This window comes from Delphinus delphis, chromosome 9, assembly GCF_949987515.2.
Source record: "Delphinus delphis chromosome 9, mDelDel1.2, whole genome shotgun sequence".
Taxonomy (NCBI): Eukaryota; Metazoa; Chordata; class Mammalia; order Artiodactyla; family Delphinidae; genus Delphinus; species Delphinus delphis.
In genome coordinates, this window is record NC_082691.1 from 79,247,661 (window position 1) to 79,271,074 (window position 23,414).

At 37.4% G+C, this 23,414-nt stretch overlaps 1 protein-coding gene across 7 annotated transcripts in view; it reads right to left on the reverse strand.

Moving 5' to 3' along the window:
* Positions 1–23,414, reverse strand: part of CADPS2 (calcium dependent secretion activator 2) — a 487,000-nt gene that overhangs the window by 49,738 nt on the left and 413,848 nt on the right. For 4 of the 7 annotated variants that reach the window (XM_060020805.1, XM_060020803.1, XM_060020808.1 and 1 more), the window contains 5 exons: positions 20,842–20,983; positions 15,817–15,972; positions 14,289–14,436; positions 13,548–13,562; positions 6,625–6,699 (listed from right to left, as the gene is read on the reverse strand). In XM_060020805.1, coding sequence (XP_059876788.1) covers positions 6,625–6,699; positions 13,548–13,562; positions 14,289–14,436; positions 15,817–15,972; positions 20,842–20,983 — 536 coding nt within the window. Of the gene's footprint in view, positions 1–6,624; positions 6,700–13,547; positions 13,563–14,288; positions 14,437–15,816; positions 15,973–20,596; positions 20,717–20,841; positions 20,984–23,414 lie in introns of all 7 variants that reach the window. The other 3 variants (XM_060020806.1, XM_060020804.1, XM_060020810.1) reach the window with 2 other exon arrangements.

Consider the following 23,414-nt stretch of genomic DNA (forward strand, 5'->3'; position numbering starts at 1 on the left):
TCTGATTTCCTCTTTGATTTCTTCATTGATCTCTTGTTTATTTAGTAGCATATTGTTTAGCCTCCATGTATTTGTATTTTTTACAGTTTTTTTTTTCCTGTAATTGATATGTAGTCTCATAACATTGTGGTCGGAAAAGATACTTTTTCCGACGATACGATTTCAATTTTCTTAAATTTACCAAGGTTTGATTTGTGACCCAAGATATGATCTATCCTGGAGAATGGTCCATGAGCACTTGAGACACAAGTGTATTCTGTTGTTTTTGGATGGAATGCCCTATAAATATCAATTAAGTCCATCTGGTTTAATGTGTCATTTAAAGCTTGTGTCCTTATTTATTTTCATTTTGGATGATCTGTCCATTGGTGAAAGTGGGGTGTTAAAGTCCCCTACTATGATTGTGTCACTGTCAATTTTCCCTTTTACGGCTGTTATCATTTGCCTAATATACTGAGGTGCTCCTATGTTGGGTGCACAAATATTTACAACTGTTATATCTTCTTCTTGGATCGATCCCTTGATCATTATGTGGTGTCCTTCTTTGTCTCTTGTAATAGTCTTTATTTTAAAATCTATTTTGTCTGATATGAGAATTGCTACTCCAGCTTTCTTTTGATTTCCATTTGCATGGAATATCTTTTTCCATCCCCTTACTTTCAGTCTGTATGTGTCCCTAGGTCTGAAGTGGGTCTCTTGTAGACAGCATATATATGGGTCTTGTTTTTGTATCCATTCATCCAGTCTATGTCTTTTGGTTGGAGCATTTAATCCATTTGTATTTAAGGTAATTATTGATATGTATGTTCCTATTACCATTTTCTTAATTGTTTTGGGTTTGTTTTTGTAGGTCTTTTCCTTCTCTTGTGTTTCCTGCATAGAGAAGTTCCTTTAGCATTTGTTGTAAAGCTGGTTTGGTGGTGCTGAATTCTCTTAGCTTTTGCTTATCTGCAAAGGTTTTAATTTCTCTGTCGAACCTGAATGAGATCCTTGCTGGGTAGGGTAATCTTGATTGTAGGTTTTTCCCTTTCATCACTTTAAATATGTCCTGCCACTCCCTTCTGGCTTGCAGAGTTTCTGCTGAGAAATCAGCTGTTAACATTATGGGGATTCCCTTGTACGTTATTTGTTGCTTTTCCCTTGCTGCTTTTAATATTTTTTCTTTGTATTTAAATTTTGATAGTTTGGTTAATATGTGTCTTGGCGTGTTTCTCCTTGGATTTATCCTGTATGGGACTTTCTGTGCTTCCTGGAGTTGATTGACTATTTCCTTTCCCATATTAGGGAAGTTTTCAACTATAACCTCTTCCAATATTTTCTCAGTCCTTTTCTTTTTCTCTTCTTCTTCTGGGACCCCTATAATTCGAATGTTGGTGTGTTTAATGTTGTCCCAGAGGTCTTTGAGACTGTCCTCAATTCTTTTCATTCTTTTTTCTTTATTCTGCTCTGCAGTAGTCATTTCCACTATTTTATCTTCCAGGTCACTTATCCGTTCTTCTGTCTCGGTTATTCTGCTGATTCCTTGTAGAGAATTTTTAATTTCATTTTTTGTGTTGTTCATCATTTGTTTGCTCTTTAGTTCTTCTAGGTCCTTGTTAAATGTTTCTTGTATTTTCTCCATTCTATTTCCAAGATTTGGGATCTTCTTTACTATCATTACTCTGAATTCTTTTTCAGGTAGACTGCCTATTTTCTCTTCATTTGTTTGGTCTGGTGGGTTTTTACCTTGCTCCTTCATCTACTGTGTATTTCTCAGTCTTCTCATTTTGCTGAACTTACTGTGTTTGGAGTCTCCTTTTCACAGGCTGCAGGTTCGTAATTCCCATTGTTTTTGGTGTCTGTCCCCAGTGGGTAAGGTTGGTTCAGTGGGTTGTGTAGGCTTTGTGGTGGAGGGAACTGATGCCTGTGTTCTGGTGGATGAGGTTGGATCTTGTCTTTCTGGTGGGCAGTACCATGTCTGGTGGTGTGTTTTGGGGTATCTGTGAACTTATTATGATTTCAGGCAGTCTCTCTGCTAATGGGTGGGACTGTGTTCCTGTCTTGCTAGTTGTTTGGCATGGGTGTCCAGCACTGGAGCTTGCTGGTTGTTGAGTGGAGCTGGGTCTTAGCGTTGAGACGGAGATCTCTGGGAGCGCTCTTGCTGATTGATATTACCTGGGGTCGGGAGGTCTCTGGTGGTCCAATGTCCTGAACTCGGCTCTCCCACCTCAGAGGCTCGGGCCTGACACCTGGCTGGGGCACCAAGACCCTGTCAGCCACATAGCTCCTGTTGCTTGAGGATCCACATTTCTTCTGGAAAGGACATAAATCTGGCAATCTCACTTCAGGCCTAGCCCATCCACCTTTTCTCCCTTTGTGCTTAGTCTGTTTCACTTGCTCATAATGGGCCCCATGCAGAGGCCTTGCCCCCGGCCTTCAGACCAGAGTTCCTCGTGAAATGGCTGGGCCGACACCTCAGCTTGGGATGTGCACTGAAGCTCCTCACAGGACACTCAACTCCTGTGGGGTGTTTTTTATAACGCCACTAATCCCATTTATGATGGCTCTAACCTCATGACCTTATCACCTCCCAAAGGTCCCACCACCAAATACCATCACATTAGGGATTAGGTTTCAACATATGAATTTTGGGGGGACACAAACATTCAGTCTATGGCACCCTGCCCATTGTATATCTTAAATGTTTTTGGACTAGTCCAATAGAGACCAATGTTATAGCCTCCTTACTACTCCCTCTCAATCTGTTTGCTGTGGGTAATCAAATGAATTGTCTTACAATGCAAATATGATTAACTCTATACCCCTACTCCCTGACTCTCCAACCATTCAGTGACTTCTCATTGCTCTAATGATGAAGACATTAAACTCCTCAGGCCTGTAGCTGGGCTTTTTTTTTTTTTGCGGTCTGCAGGCCTCTCACTGTTGTGGCCTCTCCCATTGCGGAGCACAGGCTCCGGACGCGCAGCCTCAGCGGCCATGGCTCACGGGCCCAGCCGCTCCGCGGCACGTGGGATCTTCCTGGACCAGGGCACAAACCCGCGTCCCCTGCATCGGCAGGCGGACTCTCAACCACCGCGCCACCAGGGAAGCCCTGTAGTTGGGCTTTTAACCATGATTCCATACTACCTCTCAGGTACAGAAATCATCAGCATGTAGTTAAACCAGAAGTGTGAAAGTCACATATATATATATATATAGAATGAATTCAAAAGAAGACTAAAGATGGAAACCCAAGAATCCCACCATTTAGCTGCTAGGTGGAGAGAGAACATAGAGATGGAAAGCCAAGATCTTTTCTAGGCATGGGAAATGTGTGTGCAGGTGGGACACATCCTGTTGAGTGTTACATGTGATTAAGAGCCCTGGATCATTCTCAAAATATTTGTGAAGACATGTGGATAAAAGGAGGATGCAGAAGTTGAACTTAAGAAAAGAGATGAAAAGAATGTAGCAAACATATTTCTCAATATGCACAGAAGAATTGAAATATGGGCAGAAACATTTGGGATACAATACAAGGAATTCACTATTTTATGCATCTACTCTATATTGAATTAATTAATATGCTATAAAAATGTCTAGGACACAGCTCTTAGAATTTTCCAGAATAAAGACAGTTAATGTAGAAGATACATATTTTAATTTTTAGTCTTTTGCTTTTTACTGATTTCCTGGAGATCTGGAATCAGCAAGTGCACTGGATTAGGAATCTGAAACTCAAAGGTTTGAATCCCAACTCTTGCACTTATTAGGTGTGTGACTCTGATCAGTTTACTATACTACTTTGAAGATTACATTCCTCTCTGTGAAATAGGGTAAGTCCACCCATTCCATAGGTGCTATGTAGTTTGAATTAAATAACATATGTATAGTAGCTGCTTCACAGTAGGTACTCCATAAATACCTCCTTTAAAAAAATCATTTCTTCTTTGGTGAAGACAAATGGGAACATACTATCTAAGCGGTTGTCTTGTTTTTAAATATACTGAAGTTTTAAGGTAGTTTGCATGTCCATCTGAGTGGAGGGTCATCAGAGCAGTGGTTCTCAAAGTCTGGCTCAGGGACTCCTACATCAAAATCACCATGGTGACTGGTTAAACATGCACATTCCTGCCCTTCTTCCAAAACTTCTGGAAAGCAGGGCTAAGGCATCTGTATTTTAAAAAGCTCTCAGGCAATTTTTTGGCATGCTAACATTTAAGGATTGTATTACAGAATCTTATTCATCTTTGTTTACTGAAATAAAATGCACCATTTATTGTCATCTTTGATGGAAGCTTAAGACAGTTGTCAAAACTATCAAATTAATTTTATTCTTTTCAACTAAAGATTATTAAAAAGTGCCATTTGACTGCAGGAGAATGGATCCAGAGAGAAAAACTATAATCTAGACCTGATTTCTAAATATAATAGCTAGTTACATTAGGCTATGTAAGTTAAAATTAATTACAATTAAGTAAAATCAAAATTTCAATTCCTCAGTTGCACTAGCCATGTCTCAAGTGTTCCACAACCACATGTGGCTACTAGTTACCATACTGGATGGTGAAGGATAAACATTTCTATCATCACAGAGAGTTCTATTTCATAGTGCTGATCTCTAGGACACCATTTCCCAGCTTGACTCAAATATACTATTTTTTCAATTAACCAGATGCATTTGATATAGAAAAATTTAAGTTTTTTACTTTGCCAGAAACAAATGCAGAAATGATGTATAGACCTTCCTGCCTTTTCTGCAACCCTTCCTCCCCTTCGCCCCAAACCAAAACTCATTGTAGCCTTTTTGCCTTGTTGCCTATTTAACCCTTTATCAACTGCATGCTTGCAATTCAGTGGCTCTCTTTACGTACCCTTCTCACAGAAGACAACTTCCACAGGAGAACTGTGCTGATGGGAAGGCTCTACCCGGATAAAATTTCCCTGGATGGCTCGCCGACAATAAAGGTACAGGGTTAACTATGTCTGTTCTATGGGCTGTAAGCTGCTGGGCTGGGCTCCTGGGAGGGCGGGAATCTCATGGTTCTTCCTGTAGGAGCTTCATTCTCCAGTGATCCACCTCTTCCTCTACCTCCCAGATGGTTTTCCTGTTAACACTTCCCCTTTCCCCCTGCTGGTGAATTTGTGTTGTAAGTGTAGGTGTTCAGTGCTGGGGTAGAAGCTGGGGGGCAAGAACAAACTGGGGAGGTGGTGCAGTTCTAAAATCCCCTTTCTTTGTGACTTTTTTTCTACCTCAAGACCTGTTACCAGAGAATTAGGAAGCACAAAACGATTTGAACCCCACCACCCCTGAATCAACTATAATCCCACCACCTAGATAAAAGCTCTGTTGGTACTGTGGTGTTTATCTGTCTTTTCTCTATGTGATGACAATTTAGATCATAGTTTACATTTCTAAATAGTCAGCTTTTTTCCCACTTACCACGATATTATGAAATTTTCCTTTAACATTATAGTCTTTGAAAGCAAACTTTATTAATATAGATGTCCCATAATTTACTTTACCGTTGCCCTCATGTTAAAGTTGATTCCTGTATTTTTCATTAGAAATAATGTGACATCTATCCATGTATATAAATTTTGTGCATCTCTCTGAGTAGTAAGAAAAAAGAAACGCAGAAAGAATTTTAGGTGAAGGGGTATTAATGTACTTGACATAGTTCCAAACTATCTTCTAGAAAGGCTGTAGCCATTTATATTCCCATAAATAGAAAATGTGAGTGTCCCACTTCACCTTTTCTAAAACTGGGTGATAGCTTAAAAACATCTATGCTAATTTGCTATAAAAATATTATATAAATTTTAGTTTTATTGGTATTCCTTAAACTATTGAGGCTTAACAGCTTTCATGCTTGTTGGGCACCTCTATTTTTTTCTCTTCTAAACAATGTGTCCTGTCTGTTTATTGAATTGAGGGTGGCTTTTCCTTTGCTTTTTGCACATTCTTCCAATTGTCTTATGAAGCCTGGTCTAGGGCTCTTTGATTCAGCACCCGCTCTTATGAAAGTGACTCTTTGGGAGAAATCCACCCTCTCTCCTTACCCTCTTTCAGCTCCCCGTGCTCTCCGGTTGTTCATCTCTTTTCCTATCAGACCCTGATCTCAAATGTCATCTATGGCAGTCTGTTCCACCTTAGTGGGATTTTAAATCACCTAATCATTCAGTGGAACACTCACTTATACTTCATCTCTCCTTATACAGCTAAAGGCCATAGCTTTTGTCAAATATCTGAAGCCTCAAATTTCCAGACCTAGAGTCCCAGTGCTGTCACCACAAAAAAATAGGCTAAATTCAAGAACTGATGATGACTCAACTCATCCGTGGAGACAAACAATAAGAGAACATGAATGAGAAAGAATAAGGTATTACTGGAAGATAGAGTTATTTTTAGAAAGACAACAATTGCAAAAAAGCCAAAATTAATTATAAATGAAAAACCAAGTTACTGACAAAGTGTTCATAGTTTGCTCATAACTTTTCTTAAAATTTGAACTTTTCTTGCATCTGTCTTTAAAGCTACTATTTCTCCATTAGGTATTTAGAAACCTAAGACAGATATTTCTAAAAATTCTCAGTTGAAAATTATTTAATGTGATTTAAAAAGGTAAATAAAAAATACCTTACCTTTGAAACTAGAAGTGAAATGATTTCTTTTACAGTGTTGTCAATCAAATCATCTATTTTCGAATGGTACTGCTGCTGGATATTAAAAGACAATGATGCATTAGTTGATGTGGACACAAAACTTTTGTCGTAAGTCAAATGTTTTAAAGCTACTAGTTATGGCATATCCGATTTATACAAAATGGCCATTTTGCACATTAGAAGAACAAAACCTTGAAAACGATCCACCCAATCAACAGTTTTTACATTGTGGGGTTTGAAAATTTTCCCATGTGCTCTGTTGAGTGAAGCAGCTAATGGGGTTATTATATAGATGAATTGAGTTCTTTTTCTTATTCAGGAGAAGGAATGTGAAGGATACTTTTTGTCTTCTCCTCTATAATTAAGGTGGCTGTGTATTTTTCTAAAGGGTTGATTTAGCTGGAGAAGCAAAAAGACTGGAAAAAGATTTAATTAATACAGCATTTCATGTCTGACAACTCTCATTCATAAGTTATTTTAAATGTGCTCTAGAAATAAAATGAGTTCCCAATTGTTCACACTGAAAGGACCTTTTTGTCAGCACAGGGAGCCGCAGTTTATACAATTCTTACAATATGCTCAAGCAAGGGCAAAATTAAAATTTCATCAACAAAGGTGATAGATGGTAACAAATTAATAGGCCATAAAAGGTATAATGAAACGGCACTCACTCCCCATAGTTTTATTACTGCTTCCTCTGAAAAAGACGCCTTTAAGTAAATGCAAAAAAGATGTATTTAAAATAAACCTGAAAGACTCTTTTTTTGCTTTCTTTAGAGAATACTAGAGAGTCCCCTTCTTAAGCTAGCAGGAGCTTCGGGCTTTGACAGTGTGTGAAGGCACACTTCACAGAGAATGTGACTTGTAAAGACTAACCCTATCTTGATGGTTCAAGGCTTCTTGCAACAGCTAACGTAATGCATAGAGTAAAAGTACTCAGGTCAGTATAAACATTAGACCAACTTAACAGCTGCTGGGTGAATGGTTTCCAAAGATGTAAGTTTTTGAAAGCTATTTTTTCTTCTGAAAACATGTCTCAAAGTTTCTACACAGAACAAAACATCAACTTAGGTCTGCGTTGGAATACGCAGGAATGAGGTCTCCCCACAGGCTCTGACAGTTACAAGCCATCATTTACCTGCACAAATAATGAAGAAAGGAAGCGTAATTTTGGAGCATGTGAATTATTTTCTTTTCCTGCTTGTGTGTGTGTATGCACGTGTGTGTTGACAAGTGGTCTAAAATTAAGCACACATATATGAACAAGGAAATTTCTAGGCATGTATTCCACTCAGTGAAACAAAATACTAAGCGTCCATCTCACGTAAAGCCTTACTGATCCTCAAATTTGTGCTCCCCAAAGGACAAACAGAACGGAAACCTAGATGGGGGATTTCTACTGCTGTAGTACTGACACTTTTGCTTTCAGAACAGCTTGAAGAGAAGGGAAAGGGAAGAGAACAAAGAAAAGCAAGGCAGAAGAGGAAGAACCTGAAAAACCTGGCTGGTAGTTGAGATGTCCAGGAAGCCCCCCACAGATACAGGTACAAAAACATCACTCCCCCTGGCCCCCACCAGCTGAAACTGTTCCAATGCCTCGGCAGTGGAGGAGCTTATGCAAATGAGCACAGCAGCTCTCCCTCCATGCACACACTCTTTTCAAATCCTTCTTTCTCCAAATTCATGTCTGTGTAGCAGGAAGAGCTAAAATAGCAGCCTGAGGCTCCCTCCTCTTTGGGGTAGAATAAGAAAGGGATAGAGGAGATGGGCTTCAAGCTTCTCTCATCCCTCTCACATGGAAAGTGCTACAGAACATTCAGGGGTTGAGGCGCCCGAACCTGCAAACAGTTCCATCTTCTTAAATATGCCTTATCCTCCATGTTCATCTCCCTTTGCCATAAACTTTATTTTTAACTCAAAAATAATGAAATGCCATCAGAAGGCTATTGGATATAAAATAGTAGAGCTTATACATGTTAAACTTTTGCATTGGACCGATTTTGTCAATTCTTAAAGTCAAGAGATGAACCACTGAAGAGGCCATTTATATCCTTTTTATCGAAAGGCAGGGAAAGCCACAGACTCTAGGAGCCATCAAATTCTCCTACTATACATGTCTTTTGACTGCTGTTGTCTTTCATATCTAATCTAGCCAAAAGCAGAGATGGAGGGAAGGAGAGAGAGAGAGAGAAAGTCAAAAAGGAAGAAAGAAAATATACTATACATCTTAAATGTGTTACCCAGGGGGCAAACCCAAATAGTATAAGGGTTGCTAGATTTTTTTAATATGAGATTTTGCTACTGTAAAATTTCTCTGATTAGCTCTTACACTAATTCTAAATCTGAAAGCTGTTGGGAACTTCCAGAGTCTGCTCTAGCTGCACAGTTGGTAGAGGTGGTCTAGGAGAACTGTGGGTGGAAATGGGGAGGTGGCCTGAGAATTCATAGTTTACATACATATTCTGCAAAGAGAATAGTTCAGAAATGCCACATACAGATAATAGATAATTAGCTAGAAAAAGTTATTCATTAGGAGATCCAGATAGCTTCCAAAGACAAATACAGACACATACAAAAACCACAAAACAGGTAAGAAGAGAATTTATCTGGAGACATTTACATTTCCTAAGCTAAAACTGATAGGTTTTTCATTTAGACTAGCAGACCAAATTTTTGTTAAAAACTTGCAAACTTTTTCTCGGCAACCATAAAAGCCTATAAATAAAATTCGTATCAGGATATTTCAAGTTGGATCAATGATTCTACAGACCAGGGTTTTGGTAATTTCCAGACCATTCTTAGACTAATTCTCCCCACATCTGCCCTCAAAAGTAAACCGCTGGTGCCTTGCTTCTCCAGTAGATGACTCCGAACTTAGATTAAGATGACCGCTGAGGAATTTTAACTTCATGGAGCCCAGGGAATTCAGACCAGGCACAGGTCTGAAATCCTTGCCCCCCTACATGTGGGTAAATATTCTCATTTCACCGGACTGTTCTCATGAGGAAACACGCAAGAAACGAAGACTAATCAAATGCCACTGCAATCCAGCATTCTTAAAAGATTTTGGTCCTTCTGTTGGATTGGGTTGTTCTGGTAACGGAAGTATTTTACTGCAACTGAGAACAAATTCCACATAAGTAGGGGCTCCCGAGTAGCTCCATTAATGTGCTTCCATCTTCAACGGACGGACCATGAGGTACAGTGGTTCTGAGAGCATATGACTGCCTAAGGCCCACGCAGTCATCTGCTTTTCTGCAGGAATGGATAAGGAGGATTTCTAAACACTGGTGGTTTTCTGATCCCCACATCTGTCCCTGAGGGCCTGGCCTGAGATTGCTGACTCATTACACACGGCTGTCACAAGAGCAGATCATTCACTCACTAATCACTCCATTAAATGCTGTTCTGGGCTGTGGCCCAGAGTGCTTGCATCATTGTGTGCCACGTAAGAAAACAGAATCATAATTTAGGAGCCCAGAAGAGGCTTCACTGTGGGTAAGGAGCTGGGAAGGTTTTATCCCAGCAATGACGATATAACAAATTTACTAGAGACTGTGGAGAGGTAATTCCCTTAAATTTAGAAAAAAAAAAAAATCTGCTAGGTTTACCAATGTAGTATATATTTTTATAAGGTTCCAAATTGTGTAATAATCTAGTTTTTTCAACAACTTTATTTGTTGCTTGCTGTACACTGGGGTCCGTTGGTTCACCTCTGTATGTAATGTATTCACCACTTTGCAATAATTCCAAAACTTGTCTCAAACACGTACAGGGAGGAAAAGCCTGTGCAATTATGTGCATATATTTCCTGGAGATTAAAAGCAAAGTATAAAATACTTCTTTTGCATTGAAATTCTTGTTTACCACTTTTCAGGGTTGCTAATGAGTTTTACACCTGCACATTTTGAACTATATTAATTGTGTGAAAGTTGTGGGAAACTAATTGTCTCTGGTGAGAAGGTACAGGTGCAAACATAATGAACAATAGCAGATTACTCTTCAAAACCATCCACCTATTAATGTAAAGAATCATCTGACAATGCAACAATGTTTTGTCATTTGTGCCTGTTTTGCTTTCAGAGTCCTACAGTGAGTTGTTTCTTACAGAGGAGGATTTCTTTTTTTTTAAATGGGGGTAATATTTTTAAAGCAAAAAAAATCACTCTGCTCATTCAACAAATATTTATTACGTGCCTATCAGTATCAGGTACTGCAGTGTATGTAAAAATAAGAACAAATGGATAAATTCAGTATTAATGGAAGAGGCAAGATCATTCTATCAACCTGATGAGAAATGGATGTGTGTATAAAGAGACTTAAGGCAATATTCCCAAGCAGACAATCAAAGGCTTACATCTGGCTATAGAAAACCAAGAGAAGGTGGTTATGAGCCATTGAGAGCCAAGCCAGCTGCCTACTCATTCAGGTAATTAGAGATAATAAATCACATCATAAGAGATCAGAGAATAATTACTGAACACTCTATAACACATACCAGCTACTTAATGTGTCTGTATGGTTGTATGCTGTGGTATTAGAAACACATCTTTTCCCCCTGAATTGCTCAAAGAATGAAAGATGTGTACACACACATAAGTTATGGTCAAATAGCTAATGTTTATCTCTGGGTTAAAAAGTATGAAATTCACAAATAGTGGGCCTTCTCATCCTCTTAGCAGTTACTTAAGCCTTTCTGCTTGGATGAGAATTGTTAGCCCAGTGAAGAGTTGGTTCTGAATTTGATTCCCAGGTGTCAACTGTAAGACTTGTAAGATTTAACATATTCGTAGAGCACAAAAGCTTTTGACCTATTAAAAAATATTTAGTCAATCCTGTAGGTATAAAAGGTTTTCTTTTTTTTGAAAATTTTAGATTTTATTGTCTCATTAGATGTAATTTTTTGATAAGAACATGATTAAGATATAGTTCTATTTTTTTTTTTTTTTAAGATGACTGGTTTGAACAAGAAACAAAGTGGTTCAGCAACTTGTGTTCACTGAATACCTGAACACTACAGAACAATGAACTTTGGGTGCATTAAAAATCAGTGAGAAATCCATAATGCGTGAATCCTTCTGGAGGATTTTTTTTTTTTAAATTGGAGTATAGCTGCTTTACAATACTGTGTCAGTTTATACTGTACAGCAAAATGAATCAGCTATATGTATAAATATATCCCCTCTTTTTTGGATTTCCTTCTCATTTAGGTCATTAGTTATCTATTTCATACATAGTTATCTATTTCTAGGTCATTAGTTATCTATTTCATACATAGTATCAATAGTGTATGTATCATACAGTCACTCCCAATCTCCCAATTCATCCCACCACCACCACCACCCCCTGCTTCCCCCTTGGTGTCCATACGTTTGTTCCCCATGTCTGTGTCTCTATTTCTGCTTTGTAAATAAGATCATCTATACCCATTTTTTCAGATTCCACATATATGTGTTAATATATGATATTTTTCTCTTTCTGACTTACTTCACTCTGTATGACAGACTCTAGGTCCATCCATGTCTCTACAAATGACCCAATTTTGTTCCTTTTTACGGCTGAGTAATATTCCATTGTATATATGTACCACATCTTCTTTATCCATTCCTCTGTTGATGGACATTTAGGTTGCTTCCATGTCCTGGCTATTGTAAACAGTGCTGCAATGAACACTGTGGTACATGACTCTTTTTGGATTATGGTTTTCCCTGGGTATATGCCCAGTAGTGGGATTGCTGGGTCATATGGTAGTTCTATTTTTAGTTTTTTTAAGGAACCTCCCTACTGTTCTCCATAGTGGTTGTATCAATTTACATTCCCACCAACAGTGCAAGAGGGTTCCCTTTTCTCCACACCCTCTCCAGCATTTATTGTTTCTAGATTTTTTGATGATGGCCATTCTGACTGGTGTGAGGTGATACCTCATTGTGGTTTTGATTTGCATTTTTCTAATGATTAGTGATGTTGAGCATCCTTTCATGTGCTTCTTGTCCATCTGTATGTCTTCTTTGGACATACAGATGTATGTCTTCTTTGTTTGTTTTTTTGATATTGAGCTGCATGAGCTGTTTGTATATTTTGGAGAGTAATCCTTTGTCAGTTGCTTAATTTGCAAATATTTTCTCCCATCCTGAGGGTTGTCTTTTCATCGTGTTTATGGTTTCCTTTGCTGTGCAAAAGCTTTTAAGTTTCATTAGGTCTCATTTGTTTATTTCTAAAAGGTTTTCATACTGTGTTCCTCCTGAGGTTCTGGGTAGTACCTCAAGAAAAGCTTGTGTCAGGGAGGAAGAAGGCTCCTGACACAGGCCTGCCTCTTCCCTGCCTCTGATGATGGTTACATCCCACACGATGAGTGGGAGGAAAGGCTGTTATCATGGTGGGCATGTCCCTCACTGAAATCCACATCTGGGTTCTTCTGTATGAAGTGACCTTAAGAGTTGCCTCCTGGTCCTCAAATTTAGAGGTCACCCTCATATATGCTATATGTCATCCTAAGCCCCAAACTCTAAATTCTTCTAGTATTAATGAAAGTACATAATACAGGTATATGCATCTTGAAAATGTTAACAATCACTCTGCTTCTGAATTTATTTAGAATTTAAAGGAGGGTGAATTCATTTGGTTTTAAATAATCTTATCTTTAAAAATTTTAAAGTAGTTTGCTGATTCTGCAGCTTAACAGGGAAGAAACATTCCCCTTGACACTATTTAAGGTATAAGTATCGACACGTGTTTTAATGAGTCATTGGGTATTGCTATGTAGTGTTATACGCAGAAACCAAAAACCTGAAAATGGAATTAATTATATTATTTAAATTTGAAAAGACGAAAATAAAAAATGTACACATACGAAAATAATAATTCAAATGAAAATGTGCTTTTTTTAAAAAAAAGAAACTTACCCACTGACTACCAAACTGGATCATGCCATGGGGGGGAAATGAAAAGATGATGAAGGAGAACATAAGGGAAAAATAAAGAAATGATGAAAAGGTAATTACCATGGGAAAAGATGCAATAAAAAATCAACTTAAACAAATAATCTAAGAAAAAGAGATCCATTTCACCCAATCACCACTCTCAACAAAAATAAATCATGGAGTAAAATAAACTGTATTTCTGAGTATAGAATCAAACAAAATAGAAATCAAATTGAAACAACGGGGTATTTATTGAAGAAAAGCAAAGCCCCATCTTTAAGTACATTTCTACTTGATCTTTAAAAGAAATGGAAACTTTTGTGTAAATAAAATATTTCATGCGCTATTTTCTGTGACCTGTTTTTTGTATGCAAACTCTGGATACTCTATATTTGTATAAACAAAGTAAGTAGCTTTCTAGCTTTCTCATTTGCTTGTGAAAAGCAAGGTTTATGTAAATACACAACACCTAAGCCGTTAAAAGGTATATCTGAAATTCAATGGCCACTTGTAAAATTTTGGGCAGTCTTTATATTAAAAAGAAGAAATTGACAAGAGCAAAGGATAAAGGGCCATTCCATTATTATAGTAAAGATCAAACACTTGTATGGGGGAACGTGGTCTTTTTAATCTAGTCAAGTGAGAGACTTCTAGAAACAGCATCCTCCTCCACCAGGGCACCCAGTGGTGCATTTCCACATGGGACATTCAGTCTCCACTTACCTCCTGTCCTCCATCCAGGGCACAGAGTTTGGTGCTTTGCTTTTTGGCATCAACTAATACATTAAACATTGTACACACAGAGGCTGGGATGCGCAAGTCAGTTGTTCTGCTTGCCTTTTGCAGCTTGAGTTCGAATGCAGTTCTTGTTCTATTCATTAAAACATGAATTCAGAGTAAGAACTTCTGACATATGTCCCACCTGTTTTGTAAAAGTGAAATCAAAACTACAAGATGCTAATTTAAAACATGCAAATATGGGGTGTGGCATTGCCTGGGAGCTAGGAGGTAGGATGCTCTTCTTTTCAGGTGTCTCGTATGAAAGATCAGACTGTGGTATTTTATATTAAACATAGCTTTTGCAGTCGCTCAGACAATATTTCTACCCAAATGAAGCTATTTGTTACATCTAGTGTGTACTTTTCATGGAAAAACTTCATAGTTGCGCTTAACTGTCTGAATGAATATCCAAGTAGAAAAATCACCTGCTTCTCTATGTTAAAGCAGAACAAATCCTCTGTGTGAGTGTTCACCACATCAAAAAAAGGACAAGTCTAGAAAACACTAAAACACCATAATCAGTGTGCAATGGAGAATGTGTAATTCTTTTATGCCATTTAGTTTCTCTTTCAAATACCTGAAGTTGCATTTAGGTTTTTTAAAGAAACTGCATAACAGGTAGTTTGGAAATGGTTTTGCTAAAGTAGCCAAAGAATATCCATAGATTTGATACATCAGAATCACAGATGACGAACATGAATGTTTTTAAACATTAAATAATCTAATTCATGGCCTTGCTTTACAAAGCCATTAAACATTATTCGAAAGACAGGATTTTTCTTGCTTTAAAGAATTCAGGATTATTAATTGCTCCAACCAGAATTTGTTATTCCCGTATGCTGCCCTCACTGTTCTTGCACATGTTGTGAACTAGGGCAATGGGGAAAACAATGCTAATTAGGATGCAATACTGATTTTGTAAAAAGTATTAAAGAAAAGGAAAGCACATGTGGAAGAATCCAAAGCCTCATAACTTATTTCTGGTTAAGTTCTGAAAGAATGTAAATAGATACTCGGAATTCATCCGATGGGGATAGAGAATGCCAGAAAAACAGAACAATTGATGGCAATGATCGTCCACGGAGTTTGCCATGTCATTTCACAGCACACAGACACAGTAAGTAATGCGTAAAGTACTTAACAGATCTCCTCCATATGTCTCAGGAAGTATTGCTTTGGGAATTTCAAGCACAGTATTCCCAGAGGATAATAAGCACAACAGAAAGGATTAATACAGTACGGGTGCTATTGATGAGGGTAATGGTTAGGAGACCCGAGAAAAGGTAGCAGGCCAATTTTATCAATTACATGGGTCCCCAGAATTCAGGTCAAAGGACCTAATGTCCTTGAAATTTTGGAAAAGTGGTACATGTTGAAACCTTCCTTGTGACAATTATATAGAAGAGACTTGGTGAAAAGTGGTATTTTGGGGGTTGGCAGAGTAAGCAGCAACTTGAAAATACATGTCTACCTTTTGACACAGGCCTCTATCATATCACTGGCCATTAGTTTAAGTCTTTGCTCTAAGTGATGGGCAAATTCTTGTTCTGGCCAGTGAAGATCAAATATAAACATTTGCAGTGCATCGAGTTTCCAAAAAAGGTCTTCTGATGTTGCTGAGCCATTGCTAGAAGAAAAGGGAAAAATGAAGAACATCGTAAACTTCCACTGTTAGCTGCGTCACCAATACATTGTTTCTTCTTTTCTGTATCACTTGCCATCAAAACACTGTTTCTTCTTTTCTGTATCACTTGCCCTCAGTGAAAAAATACTACGTAAACCCCCTAGTGATCAATACTTTTCTTCGTTCAACCTTCTAATTTTCCCCTTTCACTTCTTAATGAATAAGGCAAGGAGAACAAAATGGAAATATAGTAGTAGGGTTTCATTAAAAAGGGGTAAAATGAATAATGATTCTTTACTAAGGAAATCAAATTATATACATAGGAACAAACATCTTAAATCGTTCTTTACCAATCTCTAGGATAAAGATAAAATACACATTTCCTCCTAGATATTCAGAAAAGTATGTTTTATGCCAGAAAATTCATATAACAGCAACTAGCAGCTTTATTTAACTCATGCATACGTGCCTCTGTCATCATGATGACAGCCATGATGATGGCTTCTGTTTATCTGTAGGTATGTAGCCTTCAGGGCCTTAAATTTCTCAGTTACAGGTAAAGGTGAAACAGGTACTGGGAATGAAGTAACAGGCTGGGTAGGGAAGCAAATCTTACTTTTACTTTGAAATGCTTTGTGCCTTTTCTTATTCATAATCAAACCTAACTTAGTACCAGGTATGGTCTAACAGAGAAAAGATATTCAAGGTGCTCTCAAGTTGGAGCACCATCATATATTTCAGGTCCTTCCATCTATCTAACCATGGAGCCAAGGTCTGCTATGCATTCACTACTATGGTAAAGTTACTCTAGGGACCATATTTTCACACCATGCGAGAAGGTAATTTGTGTCAGAGTATATCATATTTGAGTAAAGGATAATATTATTACTTTTCATTAAGCAAGTATACAGCCTAATAGGAAAATAGATGATTTGAAAATAAAATATTCCTATGTATACTGAAACTTAATTGTAAAAGAGAACAAAAGAAAAACAAAAAAAACTGCTGTATGATTCATTTCTGCTTAGCTTTCCAAAATTTTAACATATACTAACCTAAAATTTATATTTTAGGTTTGTAAAAGAAAAATATTAAAATAAAATAAACTAACTTATCACAAGGGCATGGTAGAAAAATTTTATAAAAAAGTCTTTTAAATAACCACATTGTTTAGCTAAATATATCTTAATTAGCCAAGCGTAAAAACAATCACCTCCTGCTCTGGTTAATTAAAAGCTTATTTCTGCCCTGCAGCGCCCAACATCTTCGCTCCATCACCAATCTACTGTGCTTTCCTCCTCCCATTTTGCCAGTAATTCCTCATGATCTCCTCGTCTAGCCAAGATGTCCTCCGAGTTAAATTCTCAAGGGAACGAGCACAGCAAAGCAGTGAACACTACCCATAGCACTTCCCTCACTTAATATCTCCAAACCTTAATATTCAGTGCCCCAAATGTATCATTAAACAAAAGAACCAGACAACCATGCTGACATTGCTGTAAAAAATGTTTGAGAAAACACTATAGTCAATTTTCCATTTTGCCATTTATATAATAAAAAATAAGAGAAAAAAGTCCTGAAGCAAAATCCTCCTGTACATCTGTAGTGTACTATTTAGTAGATAGAGGAACTATGTTTTAAGAGCTATTGAATATAATTGTCAAAGAAGCAAATCTACTTCTTATAATATTCTAATTTGGAGAAATATAAGTAACAGCACAACAAAACAACAGCAACAAAAGCCACCATCAAAACAAACCCCCAAATAGTAAAGGTAGAATTCTATTAAAAATGGACTTTCTCATCGTATGTGACAATTAAATCTTTATAGAGAAGATGGATATATGTTTTTTCTGTTCTTTGATGTTATGGTGAGATTCTGAATGATACATGTGCTTAATTGGGAATGTAAGTAAGATAAGAAGAGTTTGTTATAATCAAATAGATGAAAAAATGTAAATAGGTTTTCTCTCAAGCTGGCATGTATAACCCACAATTTATTCAGAGCTTTTTCATTTTAAAATTATTTCTCATCAGTGACCTATCCCTAAAAGTATTAGTAACAGATTAAAGAATTCAAACGTGAAAAATGGAGTCTGAGATAATTTTCTCAAAATGCCAGCAGTAAACTTACCTGACTGGCATTCACTTCTAGAGCGAAAAAACCCAGAATGAAGATTTTATATACAGCGAGAGATTTGGAGGAGCACCTCTTAAGGTGATTTATACATGAGTATGTAGAGACGCATCTTCAGACTCATGGCTAGTTTGGTATTATTTCTCTTTACTTTATCAGTAGTTGTATTTTTAACTCCTTATATATGTGAAATGGGATTTTTTTTCTTGTTATTTAATGCTTTATAAGAAAAGTTAAAAAAAACTTTGCAATGACATCAGAACATTATCAGTAATTCTGGCCACCTTGACACAAAGCCTTGTGTTGAAAACCTTGGCAGGTAAAGATAATGGTAACTAACTTGTAAAACATAATTTTTTATTTGCCCAGAATGATGAAAGTAGAAGCACTTTATTTACAAAGTCACAATTTGTTATAAAGACAGGACACTCCTGTCCTGAGACAGGTTATTGTTAAAAAGGGGCTCCTAATAATGAGATTTAGGGCTCACATATATCTCAAAGCTAATAGAGTAATTACAAAAAAACCCCACTAAATTTCACAAGGCAGTGCCCAAAATAGTGTTCTTCATTAAAATCAAGGATGTTAAACAGATGGGAAATGAGGAAGAAGAGTTAAATTAGAAAACCATGTAAAGAAGTACAAAAAAAAATCATAAACTTAGAAAGGTTCACTACACTTCCTAGATAACTGAGGACACACAGACACCACTTGTAAAGCCCAAAGCATTTGCTTGTAAGAAAAAGATTCACATGTAACCTAATATCTTAATAATTATTATGAGTATAGTGTTGATGTTTAATTTGGAGAAAAACTGCCAAACTATTTTGCAAGTTATCATTCTCTTCCTTGGTCTTTGTTTCTCTCTCTCTTTTTTGATTATATGCAGATTAGACTGGGAATAGATTTGACATGTGGTGATGGGATAGGTTTTGGATGTTGGACAACTTTTTAATCAGTATATTCTCTGGAAGCAAAATATATTAATAATCGGAGTGAGAGCTTTGGAGTCAAGCAAACCTGGGTCCAAATCTTGTCTTTGTCATTTGCTTACTGTGAGACACTCGTAAGTTTTGCCTTTTGACTTCTTTGTGACTTAGTTTCCTTAACTGTAAAATAGGGAAAGTGACATTTACCTCACAGGGTTGTTACAAAGCTTAACCGAGATAAAGAATTTGGCACTTTATACAACAAATTCTCTATAAATGGTAGCTAATTTTCTTCTTATAATTATTATTCTTTCTAGCTGACTTCATGAGAGACCTTGTGCAAAGCATGGGCTGTTATTGAGTCCATTTGATTGCTGTGAGGCTCATACTTTTGACAACCATACAGTTATGAGTAATAATGATGATTGACGATAATGTAATAATAATTATAGTAATAACAATCATAATGTAGAATAGGAGTGGTTATCATCTATCGAGACCCTATGCTGTGCCAGGCACTTTTCAGTTTTTTAAAAAATTCTCACAAAAAACGTCTTTAAGTTAGGTGCCATAACCATTTCAGAGTTGAGGAAACTGAGGCAAAGGAAGACTTAACAATGAATAAGCTGGGATCTAAATGTGGGGCTGATCGATTTCAAAGCCCATGTCCTTTTCACTTTAATGACTCTTGGTTACTGAATCTGCAATAGGTAGGCTCAGCAAAATGTGGAGTTAATAAATATGGTTTGTAATGATATAAAGATTACTTAGGGCTCCCCTGGTGGCGCAGTGGTTGAGAGTCCGCCTGCCGATGCAGGGGACACGGGTTCGTGCCCCGGTCCGGGAAGATCCCACATGCCACGGAGCGGCTGGGCCCGTGAGCCATGGCCGCTGAGCCTGCGCGTCCAGAGCCTGTGCTCCGCAACGGGAGAGGCCACAACAGTGAGAGGCCCACGTACCGCAAAAAAAAAAAAATTACTTAAAAATAACAAGGTGCATCAAATGATATATGAAAGGACAAAAGAAGAACTTGTTGGTACTGAGAAACAAAGGACAACCCATTCTCTGGAACCTGCATTATTATTTCTTTAAAGGTGAGACTAAGATTAAAGCAGAAAAAGATTATGTTCTTGAAACTGTTCTTACAAAGGTTTTTCTACATATACAAGATAAACCAAGTGGCAGTAACAAAGCTGGAGCCAACTAAGGATCCTGGAGATACATACCAACCGTTAACCACACTGCTTGTCTGAATATGGAGAACTCTGGTTATACCACTTAGACTAGAGTCTACAACCTGGGCCACAAAATGACCCCTGCCCCACAGATTACATATGAACGACATCAAACCAGTGAGTATTTTTTTTTTTAAATCTATATTATTTATCATTGATATGCTAAGCTTAGCTTAATAGCTTCAAAAACTCAAAACAAATAAAATCAAACATAGTATTCCTCAACCAATGATAAATGCCATGCAATCTAAACACATCTGCACAGAATACAGCCCAGGCCATGCACCAGCTAACACAGCACCAGGAAATAAGTGAGGGATACACACGTGGACTCATATAAAGAAGCCATCCACGAAGGAGTAGAAAAGCTAGGAATCTGTGGAAGATTAAGAGGCAGACTTGGAACTTTTGGAAGAGCTACATTGGGAAGACTGTTGGCGATATTCCTGTAAAGAAACAAACAACGTGGGAAGGGACCACCATAAGCAATAACTACAGATGGCCACGTGTAAAGTCATAAGGTCAGCATAGAAGAGACAGGGGCTCTGTGGACACTAGGCAAGATACCTACTTGACAGGCTGCCATGTCTCTTGCTCAAAACCTCTGTGAATTGACTGGGCGATGGAGGACTCCATGAGATCCACGTAGCGGACAACCAAGGGCACAAAGATTTCTTGCAAGTGTTTATGAAATTTTCCATTACATAGAAGTGCTGAAATAGTCAAGCAGAAACAGTGTTTGTCAGAGGGATAATATCAGGCATTTGGAAAATATGGACGAAAATCTTTTCTGGAAAGAGTCTGACACAGAACCAATAAAATACAGAGGTCTGGCCCCTCATATTGGATATCGTGTCATGAAAATTGATCAAGAAGTACAATTGACCTTCTATATATGGCTGTCAAAACCACAGATAGATTATATCTCTATAAAATGTTCCTGCCAGGTGGTATGGTTTTATTTTCTAAGAGGTTTAGCACACGAGGCATCTGACCACTTGCTGGAGATTCAAGGGAGCTGCCGAATTCCCTGAAGGTCTTGACACGTGTAAATACAGCAATTAAACAGAGTTAGAATACCTGTGGTATGCTGTGTATCACAGAAGAGCTAAACCTGTTCAATTCTAAGAGATAAGTTTGATTGCTTCTAAGAGATACACTAGTTTAATTCAGCAGGAGGGTGACTGTGGCCTTGCGAATGTCTATTCTGCTTCATGAACTTTTTAGTTATTTGTGGATTTTCTTCTTAGGCATTTACTTTTTCACATGGGTATTAAAAAAGTCAGCATATCACATGCATTTTTTAGTTGTCCGTTAGTCTTCACTGAATTATGATATAGGACATCCAACCTGAAGCCATTGCAGACGTCTAAGAATTTGCACTACTGGGACAGGACTGCTGGACAACATGCACTTACCTCCACTAAAAGATGGCTGCTTTCTATGTACAGGTCATAGTTTTATTAGAACACAGGTCAGTGCTATAGACTGAATGTGTCTCTCCCAAATTCATATGTTGAAATCCTAACTCCCAGTATGATGGTATTAGGAGATGGGATCTTTGGGAGATGGTCAGGTCTAGGGCAGAGCCCTCAAGAACAGGATTAGGATCCTTATCAAAGAGACCCCAGAAACATTCCCTTGACCCTTTCACCCTTGAAGATACAGTGAGAAGACAGCTGTTTGTGAGCCAGGAAATCTAGCTCTCCCCAGACACTGAATCTGCTAGTGCTTTGCGTACCACAAAAAAAAAAAACAAAACTCAGTTACAACATGAAAAAGTGAAAAGGTTACCAAAACGATTATATTCAATGAACTGAAAAGTAAACTAAACTCAGGGAACATGATTCCTCCAGCTCTGCTCTTTCTCAAGATTATTTTGAATATTTGGGGTCTTTCTGCAATTTCACTCCTGTGTATATATCCAAAAAAACAAGAACACTAATTCAAAAAGATACATCCACCCCAATGTTCATAGCAGCATTATTTACAATTGTCAAGATAGGAAGCAACCTAAGTGTCCATCAACAGATGAATGGAGAAAGAAGATGTGGTATACGTATACAATGGAATACTACTCAGCCATTAAAAAAAGAAAGAAAAGAAATTTTACCATCTGCAGTAACATGGATGGACTTGGAAGGCATTATGCTAAGTGAGATAAGTCAGACAGAGAAAGACAAATACTGTATAATATCACTTATATGTGGAATATAAAAAATATAATAAACCAGTGAATAAAACAAAAAAGAGCCAGTGGGAAGGGGGAAGGGGACTAAGGGGTATAAACTATTAGGTATAAAATAAGCTCCAAGGATATACTTGGAGGAATATAGCAGGGAATATACAGGGAATATAGCCAATATTTTACAATAACTATAAATGAAGTATAACCTTTCACAAATTGTGAATCACTATATTGTACACCTGTAACTTATATATTATACATCAACTATATTTCAATAAAAAAGTGAACACTGTGAAAATATTCAATGCGCTTATAATACGCATTGAAAGCTGGATAATTTTACATTGCTATACAGCTAGACTGTGTGCCTAAGTCTTAATTTATATGGCTTACTAATAAAAAGTATAAAGAACCTTAGGCTCTGCACCTTGATAGGTACTGTTAAATATTGTCATTATTTTTAAGTACACCAAAGCCAAAACATATGCTAATGTTAACAAATCATTACCTCTGAAAATAAGCATTCTACCTGATCAGTTCAGATGCTACTTTATTATACATTTAGAGATTAGGTATGTTGGCTATTAAGCCGTACTTACTTTCTTAAGATGAAGAAGCACATAAGGAGAATCACTCTCAGTTATTATTAAATGTTATAATGATTCTAAGACTAAGTAGCAGTTGACTCAAATGTATTTCTAGCAAGAGCTCTCTTATGTAACAAATTATATCTACAAATGAGCACTCTGCCTCATCCATTCAAATGCTACTTTACTGTACATTTAGAGATTAGATATGTTGGCTATGAAGTCATAGTTTGTTAAAATGAAGCACATAAGGAGAATCACACTCAGTTATTATTAAATGTTATAATGATTCTAAGATTAAGTAGCAGTTGACTGGAATGTATTTCTAGCAAGAGCTCTCTTTTTTGATAGCCTTGATAAGCACCGAAT